This window comes from Phocoena phocoena, chromosome 10 (assembly GCF_963924675.1).
Source record: "Phocoena phocoena chromosome 10, mPhoPho1.1, whole genome shotgun sequence".
Lineage (NCBI taxonomy): Eukaryota > Metazoa > Chordata > Mammalia > Artiodactyla > Phocoenidae > Phocoena > Phocoena phocoena.
The window spans coordinates 20,478,889-20,491,055 of NC_089228.1; the positions used below are offsets into that span (position 1 = coordinate 20,478,889).

The 12,167-nt window shown below is 38.9% G+C and overlaps 1 protein-coding gene across 9 annotated transcripts in view; it reads right to left on the bottom strand.

Annotated features, from left to right (window-relative positions):
- The window catches only part of MITF (melanocyte inducing transcription factor), a 223,821-nt gene that overhangs the window by 14,902 nt on the left and 196,752 nt on the right, over nt 1–12,167 (bottom strand). For 6 of the 9 annotated variants that reach the window (XM_065885702.1, XM_065885703.1, XM_065885705.1 and 3 more), the window contains 2 exons: nt 5,771–5,888; nt 3,014–3,070 (listed from right to left, as the gene is read on the bottom strand). In XM_065885702.1, the coding sequence (XP_065741774.1) occupies nt 3,014–3,070; nt 5,771–5,888 (175 nt within the window). Of the gene's footprint in view, nt 1–3,013; nt 3,089–5,770; nt 5,889–12,167 lie in introns of all 9 variants that reach the window. The other 3 variants (XM_065885700.1, XM_065885701.1, XM_065885706.1) reach the window with 1 other exon arrangement.

Sequence of the window (12,167 nt, forward strand, 5' to 3'; positions counted from 1 at the left end):
AAGTCAGAGCCTGTCAATCTCTTGCTGAAAACCCTCCTATCGCTTCCCCTCTCACCCAGACAAAAACCCAGTCCTCAAGGCATCCTCCAAGGATCTGGGGGCTCCCACCTCTCTGACCTCATTTCTACTCATCTCCCACTGTGACCACACTTTCTACGGTGACTCCCCTGTGCTCCCCCCACCCTCAGCCTTATGGGCCTTGCTCTTCCTCAACCAAGCCAGACACACTCCCCACTTCAGGACCTTCTACTGCTGTTCCACCTGCCTGGAACACTCTTCCCGCAGATACGTGACTGGGTCTGCCCTCACCTCCCTCAAGTGAGGTGACTCAAATTTACCCATGAGCCTTCCCTGACTGCCTGTTTAGGAGTGAACCACCACTTCCCATCCTGACCCCCTTGTCTGCATTATGTCTCCTCAAAGAACTTTCTGCCACCTAACATCTACATACTTCTTTCTTCCATTCATTTATAGAGCTCTATACCATCTAATATCTGCATACTTTTGTTTGTTTATTTATTTGTATGTTTATTCATTGAGGCATTCCGAGTGCCTATATGAGCCTAGCACACAGTAGGCCCCCAACAACTATGTATTGAATAAAGAATGACATTGTTAAAGCAGAATTACACTAAAAACCATTCTGCATCTATCTTTTCTCACTCAGCAGTATATTATTGACACCTTTCATCGTCAACATTTGTATGTACTGCATTTTATTTTTAATTCAGTGCCTACCCTCCCCAATTATAAAAGTGATATGAGCTTGCAAAAATTTGCAAAACATGCAAATGTGTATACAGAAAAAAGTAAAAGCAAGCTCTTTACACCATCCAACATTTTTTGCCTGAGGAAACTGTCAATGATAAGGCTGACTCCTAGATCTTCTTACACACACACACACACACACACACACACACACACACACACACACACCCATATAGTGTTTTCTTTTTTACATAATTGGACCCTATACATATTATTCTGCAGTTTGCTCTCTTCACTCAGTAATACATTGTAGACAAGTAAAACAGATCAACCCCATTCTTCTTAAGAGGCACTGAGTGTCCCTCATAAGGATGTACCATAATTTATGTACAAATCCTCTACTGATGAATATTTAGACTATTTCCAATTTCTCCCTCTTTTTCAAAGGTATGACGACTATTTTTGCCAATGCTCGCGTGTACTTTTTACTCCTATCACAGTACTTATCCTATGCTGTAAAAACCATCTGCGTGTATCTGACCGCTCATCTATTCTGTCTGCCCGTGACTCTAATGTAAGCTCCTCAGGGTGGGAGACCTGTCTGTCTGGTTCACTTCTGTAGAAAAGTGCCTTGTACATAATGGGGCTCAAAAAGTAGCTATGAGTGAATAAATGAATGTATTCTTTTGCCCATTTTGGGAAGGACTCTTACAAGATAAATTCCTAGAAGAGGAAAAGCTATGCCAATGGGCAATTGAAACTTGAGTATTAATTTCCAACAGTTCAATGAGATCTTAAGGTTGTTTTATAGCCCTCAGAGTTGATCATATTTACACTTACTGACAACCCTGAACTTGAGAGTTTAGGTGACTAAGTAAAGGCGGATCATGTTTTTCACAACATCCAACTTAATTTCCACATTTCAGTTAGGAAAAATTATCATTATCTCATTTCTAAGGTATTTTAAAAGAAGAAGTATCTTACAGTAAAATTACTTTGAAGCCAGAGGAGACTTAGAAATATTAGTTGAAATCTCTTGGTTAAAAGATGAGGAAAGCTTCTTCTAAGTGAAACAGGAACTGGGAAGGGCAGGATCTATTGAAAGAAGAAACGCACACACAACCTCCTTCCCCCAAGCACCTAGTGATTCCATTTCTTAGCATTTAATCTGGAGAAACAAACTCCCCTGTACACAGAGAGGCATGTCTGCAAATGTTCACTGTGACACTGTTTATAATAGGGAGAAACTAGAAACAACATAAACACTTAGCAGTGGGAGGATTACGAAATATCACAAGTTACACTGGGGAATACTATGCAACAGCTTTTTAAAAGTAGATAGATCTAGATGAATAACAGCAGAAGGTCTTCAGGACATACTGGTGACGAAAGAAGCAGGCAGTAACAGATACAGACAATGCGATACTGTCTGTGTTAAATCATACACAAAACCATTCTATTATAATCTCTGCATGCAAGTGTAAGGGTGTATGTTCTTAAATACTTGGAAAGAGGTTGGAAAGACAAACAGCAAATTGAAAAAAAACCCAACAATGATTATTTTTAGGAATCAGAGAACTCTGGCCTTATTCTATCATTTTTATAAGGACAAAGTATTTATACATAACTTATATCCTTAAAAATCAGTTTAAGAAAAAGAGGATGGAGGCAAGAGATGAGAAATTCATACACACACAAACTATTTTCTACTTCCAAGCCCAATCCCTTTTTTATTTTCAGCCTCTTTCACTTGTTTATGAAACAAAAAATCTTAACTTTTCATAGGAAAAAGCTTAAAGATGTGACCAAGAGTAAATTAAGCACGTAAAAAAAAATAATTTTAAATGTTAGAAAACCTCTTTTTTATGTCACAGGTAAAGTCAGAAATTTAGGAGGCTTCCTCATGTCACCCAATGACTCCCCTCCAGATGTTTAATTTTTTTCTTTTAAATCTCACTGGAGAAGGTGATCCCATAATCCCCTTTTTTAAATAAGTTCCAGGGTGAGCAACTTATATTTGGGTAGGTGGGGATCAAGACTCCCTCTTACCAAAAAAAAAAACCCCCGAAAAAACAAAACAACAAACTCCTCAAGATACTGAAAACGTGTGTGTGTGTGTGTGATTCAACTTGATCTGAGATTAAAATACAGGGAAAATTATATACTTTGGTCTCTCCAGAAAACAATTTTCCTCCATAAAATGTACCTTCAACAGGTGAAACCAATTTTCCTCCAAGATGTCTGGAAATTTTTTGATATAACGGGAAACATGGACTCCAATATAATGAACATAAAACCAACTTACTCAAGTTGTGATTGTCCTTTTTTTGTCTCTCTTTGGCCAATGCTCTTGCTTCAGACTCTGTGGGAAAAATATGCGCTGTGCATGTGAATGAAGTCATTAGAAATTAGAATTGTTCAAGGCACACCATAGTGTAAACTACAGAACACCTATTTCTAAAGCAATGGACACTTATATGACTTGAATAAAAATAGGGTTTTAAAATTTGACTTTTAAAAGGCTTGCATTTTTTTCCAAAAGCAACATATATCAAATAAATGCAAAAACTCAGCTTCTACAGAATGGCAAAAGACCAGTAACAAAGATGTCTGACAGGCTATAAACATACACGTACAAATAAGAAAAAAATAAATACCAAAACTATGGGAATTTGCTGTTCATAGTGTATTATCAGGAGTCAAATTTTCTTTTCAGGCAATCGATCTTTTCAGTCTTTCTTTGATATGTTACGAAGGTATGAAAACTAAGCCGAGAGGCTTCCAAATTGGATCTCTAACTGATTAATGGAAATGAACTCATTATTTAAGAACTTGGAGCCGGGTTCTGTCAGAACCTGCTAGAATGAAATGATTCAATGACTCTTAGGGGCAACTATGTACTAGTCTGAGTTTATAAAAACAAAAATAGGCATAGGGTACAGAGGCATTTAGTGGCAACTCCATTTGGAAAAGTCTATTTGCAGAGCAACTCTGGTGAGATCTCTGTGATAAGGGATTACTTTCCCCTTAGAGAGAGCAAAATAAAACAAGAAAAAAAATGTTATTTCACTAGTCCCGGGATTCAGGAACCTCTGTTATTTCCTTTTCAGAAGTGATATCCAAAAACGTCACACTATCATTTCAGAACTTTATTTCAAAATAGAAATCTTTTCAGCATTACTTATAGCATATATTTATTATATGGCTATTATTATATGTATTTATATATATAGACAGATACATAAATAAATAATTCAGAAGCTGAATTATTTCAGTTAGGAAGATCAATCCAAATCATTTCCTTTTTTTTTTTTACCTCTCACATAGAAGCATGACAGGCAGCTTTTATTCACACACCCTCTACTTCAGTATCCTAACTTTTTTATTGTTTTCTTTTTGCCCACCCCACCCTGTGGTTCTCTGCCTGTCACCCTCAATCCAGCAACTGTGGACCAACTCTGGTCAAGGCAACCAGTGAACGCCTCTGCCATCTAGTGGCAGCAACCACATCCTTCCCACTGAGGCTGGCCTCTTGGCCTTGGGGAGGAGGGTTCTCTTCCAATTTGGGCATTCCCCTGCAGCCTTAGGGTATTCTTTAGTTTCTTCCTCTCTTAGTAGCTGCTTGCCTGTACATGACTGATAATTATTTTAAAGCTTCCCTGTTCCAATCCCTGTGTGGTTTCTGCTTCCTGACTGGACTTCATAAAGATAATGTTTTTTCCTCTTAGGTCAGATTTGCTGACTCCCAAGCCTATTCTGTTTTGTCTACATTAGGCTACCTACCAAACTATTAGTGGTCTGAACCTCATTTCCTGTTCCTTTTCTCCTTTTCTTGCCATTTTTACCCTTGTCCAGTCTGTACTGGTCATTTTCTAAGATATCAGTGACTCTAGAAGTATATTGTCTGTTATATCTGCCTTTTTAAAAAATTTAATAAATGTATGTCCCTTTCACCCATTTCCTCCTCCTACCCCCAGCTTCTGTTGTTTTCTTTTCTTTTTGAAGAAACAATCATATACATAATTCAAAACTCTACTTTGCACTCAGGAACTTTACACATGTCACTCTAACCATATTTTACCATTATTTAATACAGATTTCATTTAGCTATCTTTTCTAAGACTTCATTGTACTTTTCCTTCCTGTACAGTATCTACTTGTTTGTTGGCTTTTGATGGTTTTTATGCATTAATTAATCATCTTTTTTTAAACCAAATCAATGATTTTTTTAAAAAAATTCTTTCTTCTGCCACGATTTTCTGAAGTTTTTTTTTTTGCAAGACACCCTTGAACAGAAGAGGAATTTTCTGCACCAAATCTATATTCCACAGTCTCAGTCTATTCACCCAATCCTGTAGGATGCAAGGATCAAATAACAAAAAGGGGGATGAGGTGAAGGCCATAAAACCCAGCATGTTGGAACACCAGTTCTAATACAGTTTCATCATGTTTTAATGGCCAAATGCCTTCCCTAAAGTGTTAAACAAAAATGGAGAAATAGGTACTTTCACACTTGCCTCAAGAACAAATGATACCCATTGCTCCACTTGATGATTTATTTTTTCACTCCGTGTAATAACTCTTTTGCACATGATACAGCAAAAATAACAGGAGGCATCTGAAGATGTAAGAAATATATTCTTACCCTATCCCAACTGTGGGCTTGAATGTGTGTCAAAGGAAAATTCAGACCAGGGTTCTCAAACTCAAAGGTTTCTAGGGGCCGAGCAACTAAGGAAAACACCAGATGGGGAGAGACATCTCATAACTGAAAGTGCTGCCTGCTGCCCTCACCCCAAAAGGGACAGCAGCCATAGACACAATAATGGGTGTCATGGAGTTACAGCAGCCTGATTCCCAGTATCTCAAGAAATACTGGAAACAAAGATTTTCAAAGATACATCCTCTATCTTAAAATATGGCTCAATGTTTTAACCACTGCATAGACCTAAAAAAGTATGTCTGCGAGTTGGAAATACTTCTGGAGGTCACTATTTGGATAACTTTGCTTACCAGAAAATTAACAGGAAATCTCTAGTAAGAGATTTTGCTGGGTATTTACCTGACAGCTCCCTTTTTATGTTGGGAAGGTTGGCTGGGCAGGAGTTGCTGATGGTGAGGCCCGGTGGTGGCAGGCCTTGATTCCCATAAAGGTCAATCAAGTTTCCAGAGACAGGTAACTAGAGAGAGAGAAAGAGTAACGGAAATGAATTGTTGAACGATTCCTAAGTTATTCAGCTAAAACCCATATCCTATTCCAGACTTTATTTAAAAGAAATGATTTGATGTAAAAAGATATTTTTTAACATAGGAAAAGATGAGATGTTTACCTTTTCATTCATTCACAGATATATGGTCTCCTTAGGGGGTTCCCCTTAGTGACAGGAAAGGAGGCAGAATCTCACGCCCATAAGATCACTCTGCTACCTAGCTTATAGGTTTATTTTGAGCATGGAGACAAAGGATAACGTGCGAACTCATTATTTAGCACATGTAGTAGCTTATAGAAGACACCCAGTAAATATTGTCTATTATTATAGGTAGGGTTATATGTGGCATGGCTTTGTTACCAAATCACGTTTTTCATCAAAGTCAACTTTTTTCCTTCCTTCTCTTCCTCTCTCCCTTATTTCTTTCTCTCTCTTTATGAGGAAAAGCAATTAACAGTGTTTTCTTATTTGAAAAGAAATGGTTTCCTTACTGCTAAAAAGCTATTTTCCTTGAAACTGAAATCTTTCACAAAGCCACAAGAGGGAGCCCACTGGCTTTCATAAAAGAACAAAACTTTACGTTTGAAAAAAAAAAAAGACTGAAAGAAATATTTAGCTTTCCTAAACTATCTTATGAGTGTTTGTCTCTTGTTCTGAATTGAATATTTTCAAGTAATGAACCCGTTTTTTTCCCAACGAGTTCCCTTTGCAACATATGCATTTTCCTGTAACTAGTTCACCGTCATGAGTTTGATGCACCCGTTTTTGTAGATGAAAGAGATCCAAGACATTTCCTCTTGCCACTCCCTGAAATAAAGTTCTAAATATTAATTGTTGGGAAATAGGTGGCTTCACTATTTCCACGGCAGACACTTCCCCTTTCCAGCTTAACTTAAATAATTTCTGTAACTATTATTACCAGGTGAGATTTTATGTCATTCAGCCCTTCCCTTACTTGATTATACACTCTGAATCTGAGAAAAGTAAATTTAGATAACATTTAAGTATGATTAAACTGTTTAGTAATCAAGAGGTACCTGGTAAAGGCTGTACCACAATACAACACATTTCACTCTTTCAAATAACCACTAACATACAGATGAAATTATACCATGAAATATAGAATCAAATGTGTTTCCCCTCATGGGTAGCCATCAGCCATTGTATTCCTACCATGGCTTCTAAATAAATACTCTATGAACTTAAACTCCTAGCTAGAGAGATGGGGGCGGGCTGTGCACAGAATAAGATATTTTCCAACACGCTAATATGACATTTGCTCTGATATAACTGGGGTTGGGGGCAGGTAGCACAGACAGATCAGCAGGGCACATCTCTCTTCTCCACTCAGTCTTTTGCTCCTTTGTGAAGACAGCATCTAAATCATGTACATAAAATGGATTACACATATCTTACTATACATATGCATATGAACAATGCATTGTGATAATGTAAAATGTCCTTGAACCACATTTCAAGGGCATTTAGCTAAGGAACTGATAAAAAAAAAAGTGACTTTGATTATTAGCTGTCATTTCACTTAGTGGTTTTATACGAAATAGGTCACCTTCTCAGGGTCAGCCTTGCCCTGTGTGTGTTCAGTTTTATTCTTGTCCAACTTAATACAGCAAAGTGAAAGGTGCTCAAATGTCTCAGTACAGCACTGTACAGTCAGAGAGTCAAAACTTACAAACCTGGTATGACATCTGGTAACCCTTCTAGATTCCAAAGCTTCATCCTCCTATCCTGGAATTTTAGATTTGGGAAGAACTACCAGGTATTAATAAACCAAGAATGTGACTTCAGATTCAATGCCACAAGCTAAAAACAATTGTTCCCATAGCTCGAGAAATATAGATCATATGTATTATGCTTCATATGCAAATTGTATGCAAAGCATGTAATTGTCTTATTACGATAATTTGTTAGAGATAAACAATAGGCAAGTGATAAATGCAACTAGCTTTTTAAAAAAAACCCTCTAAGTCATCACTGGATCTATATTGAACATATATCTTCTATTATAAGCTCCTCCAGGACAAGAATATATTTTCTAACCACAATGTAAAGGAAGATGTTATATGTACATATATTTAATAAATGCAGACTCACAGAAAAAGAGGGTGAAAAACTCAAAAACTAGGAATAAGACAGAGACAAAGACACAAGGGGCAGGATGGAAACAGGAAGAGAGAGACACAAACCCAAGAGGGGGAGAGAGATGGATGGACAAGTGGGGTGGAAGTGGGGGAAACCCAGAAAGGAATGGATTGGGAAGGGGTTAAAAACTGCAGAGAAGATTGCCTGGACTGACAGCAGTGCTGACCAAAAAGAGAGATGAATTAAAATCTCTATAACAAGACGCGTTATCGGGCACTCCACTGAGGTCAAACCTCATTACTTCCAGTTGAAAAAGCAGCTGATAACCCTCTGGAGAGCTCTCTAAAAGATTTCCCGCTTCGGCTGCTTTTCCAATACTTGCTGGTTAGGAGTGGGCAGCGGAGAGTCTGCTGGAATATTTTGCTGGGGAAAATTTAATTTTGTGGGCGCCTACTCTGAGCCAGGCACAGGAGCAGAAAGGCACTTTGTGTAGCTTATCTTGCTGACTCTACAAAAAGGAAAGTCTCGCTGTGTCTGAGTGGAGGTTTTTGATAGGAGGTTCACAATGCATGTTAATTGTAGTATTTGGGGGGCAGGATCAACCTGCTGATGATAACCAATTAGAAACCGCACTTTTCAATTAATCTCCAACTAAACCTGAGCAAATAAAAGCCCAGGTGCTCATTAACCAAGTGTGGATACTCAAATTTAGGAATTCACAGTACAGTCATTTACCGCCTGGGCTTAGGAGTCAGAGACCCGGGTTAGAACCTGCCTGTCATTGACCTGCTACATGATATTAACCTCTCTGAAGTGAGACGTCCCTCTTTGAAAAGTGGCAATCATATCACCCATCTCACAGGGTTTTGTAAAATGTAAACGAGATAAAAGTAGGTGAAACAGGGCTTCCCTGGTGGCGCAGTGGTTGAGAGTCCACCTGCCGATGCAGGGGACATGGGTTCGTGCCCCGGTCCGGGAAGATCCTACATGTCGTGGAGCGGCTGGGCCCGTGAGCCATGGCCGCTGAGCCTGCGCGTCCGGAGCCTGTGCTCCGCAACGGGAGAGGCCACAACAGTGAGAGACCCGCGTACCACAAAAAAAAAAAAAAAAAAAAAAAAAGTAGATGAAACAGAGTACCTGCTTGTTAAGTGACTGACAAACTGCTATGTGTAGTAATATAGGTTTCTGGAAAGTACCGTATACCCAGTCTACAGTTTTTGGACAGTCAAGCTAATTTTCACTTTGATCAACAAAACTGTCTGCCATGTTAATTGCCAAGCATCCCGTTGACCACTGCACCAATTTATTGGACCGCAATGCAGATCTAAGCACAGAAATAAGGGGATCTGCAGAGCTAAAGTGACCACTCACTACCCTAAATCTTCTTCATTGGGGATGATTTTGCCCCTTTCCCCAGGGGACATTCGTCAACATCTAGAGACACTTTGGGTTGTCACAGTGGGATGGCAAGGTGCGAATGACATCCAGTGGGTAGAAGGCAGGGATTCTGCTAAACATCCTACAATGGACAGGACAGTCTCCATAACAAAGAATTGTCCATCTCAAATGTCAATAGTACCAAGGTTTGAAAGACTCTGCTGTAAATGATGGCTTATGCTCTTTGTATTAATGACTGTGACTTGTTGAAGCCACTCAGAGGAAGGCTGATTAAAATAATATGGCTTTCTAATTAGAAATGAGTCTCCTAGCCATGCAAATTTAAGAAATGATTCTGTGGTTCCCCGTCTGAATTAGAAAAATCCCCTCATAAACACGGTTAACATCAAAATTAGGTCAAAATAACACCTTTGGAGCTAAGGAATAGGAAGAGGCATCTTCTGTTAACATGGATATATTGTGTCTTTGCTGGGTTTTTATCTAGCACATTAACTTGATGGACAAGATTTCACTTCCAGTGCACAAGCTACACAATGGACAGATGAAAGCCGCAACCTAATTAGGACAAATAAAGAGAAGGTAGACACACGTGAGTATGTGCCCTAAACTTGGTCTGAATCAAGTTCTTCAGTGCTCTACCAAAATGAATATTTTTCCAAGTAAATGATAATTGTAAAATGTTATTATTTTTTCTCTCTGGATGGTCCCCTTCTCTGAATATCAATTGAGTACTGTTAGCACAAGTAAACTGGGACTTTTATTCTTTGTTTGTGATGGTACAAGAGAGCCCTTGTGCTCTCAGAATAGTTATTTCTAGACTCCAATTCCCTTAGGATAGTTTCCTCTCTAAGTGTTCCTTCCACTTTATTTTTTAAAGTAGTTTACTTGAAATAGACCATTTCAAAGAATCAAATAAAAGGAAAAATGCCCAATGTAAAGGACATTCAGTTTAAACTTCCCTGTGGGGAAAAAAAAATTAAAACATTAGTAAGTTGTAGTGCCTTTGTTATTTAATTTTGACAATTAAAACCCAAATTTATCATGAACAAGAGCTAGTAACATTCAGTGAGAGCATGTCAGGCAAGACTGTCCTAAATGTTTTTTTGTAGATTAACTCTTATAATTTTCACATGGATTCTATTGTTTTAGATGCTACTATCGTCCCCATTTTCCAGAGAAGGAAAGTGAGGCAGGGAAGACAAATAACTCACTCCAGAGTATGTATTGAACTCAGATGTCTGGCTCAGAGTCTGTGTTCCAAACCTCTATGTTACAGTCTTTCTGCCCGTAGTAAAATGCTAAAATAGTTTGTTGTGGGAAAGCTCTGGTGCGGGGGAACACAGAAGAGAAATGCATGCTGGGACAAAGTCAGTGACTCCTGAGCGAGGCTGCAGGTTACTCCTCTCCTGACTGGGAATTAATTAAAGTCTACCTGGGGGTTCTTTCCTATCTGGGAACTCCCCTGAGATGGCCTCTCTGCTTCTGAATTATCCTTCTCCATTCAAGGTCTGAAGTGGTCTCCTCTTCTAAACTTGTAAGCCCAATGAGACCAGGAAGGAGACCTGAGTCATTTGCATCCACGGCACCTTACCCAGCACTGGTCACATATGAGGTCTTTAATAAATTCTAAATCGATCTTAAAATGAGTTCAGGAGCAATCGGATAATGAGAGACTAGGATGTCTACTCTAATGTAGACTGACTGAGGAGACGTGGGTTATCAGCCTAAAGGTCACATCTCCAGAAGGGTTGTCACAAGGACGAGTTCTCCATGAGGCAAACTGGGACCCACATGTGGAATTCACAGAGAGACTCACTATGAGAAATATTTCCATTATCGAGTATGATATTATTCTAACGTAGAGCTTCACACATTACAGGTGCTGAGTGAATAACACCCAGAAAAAATGCTATCAAAATTATTTGAAACTATAATACATTACATTTAATAATTTAGATATTGTTGAGTACAAGCTATGTTTCCAACGCTAAATGCTGTACACACTTTATGAGATGACCATGTGAGGTAGAAACAGTGATCAGTCCCATTTTACAGACGGGGAAATGGAGGGCTTTAAGAAGCAAAGTAATGTGCCAGGTCAGACAGTAAATGGCAGACTCAGGATTTGAATCCAGGTCTGATCATAAATCTTCAACTCCCAACCATTGTGCTTTACTGCTTCACTTGTAAGTAAGTGCATATTTTCCACTGGAGGCTTTTAAGAAGCCAAATGCCTGATATTTTGGTGGGGAATACAAAGGATATGCAAGAGGAGGTTAACGCATTGAGTACTAGGTTGGATCAGGTGACACCCAAGGTCCTCACCTTTGGGGAAAAATTTAAAAAGGAATAATATTTAAAAATCATGCCAATTCTACAGTCCTCTTGAGTGTGCTCAGGTATCCACTTGATGCCACTGGAAAAACGACCACCCTCATCAGCAAAGTTCTTTTGAGACAAGTGCAGTCTGCCTCACGGGATGCGCAAAAGTTGGAAGCAAGAGGGTTCCACAGAAGCCCACCAAGGGCTCAAAGAAGTTGGGAAGAGTTTGGCACGGAAACATTTGTCAGAAAGAATATTTAGCTCTTTCAAAATGAGGGGGTGGGTTTAAATGGACAGTAAATTGACAAAACTAAGGATCCCAGAAGAAGATTAGAGGTTTCGAGGGGAGTCATCCTTAACCCTCAAGACTTCAAGTAAGTGACTTAAAGGACTGGATCAAGATAGATAAGAACACTTAACTATAAAAAA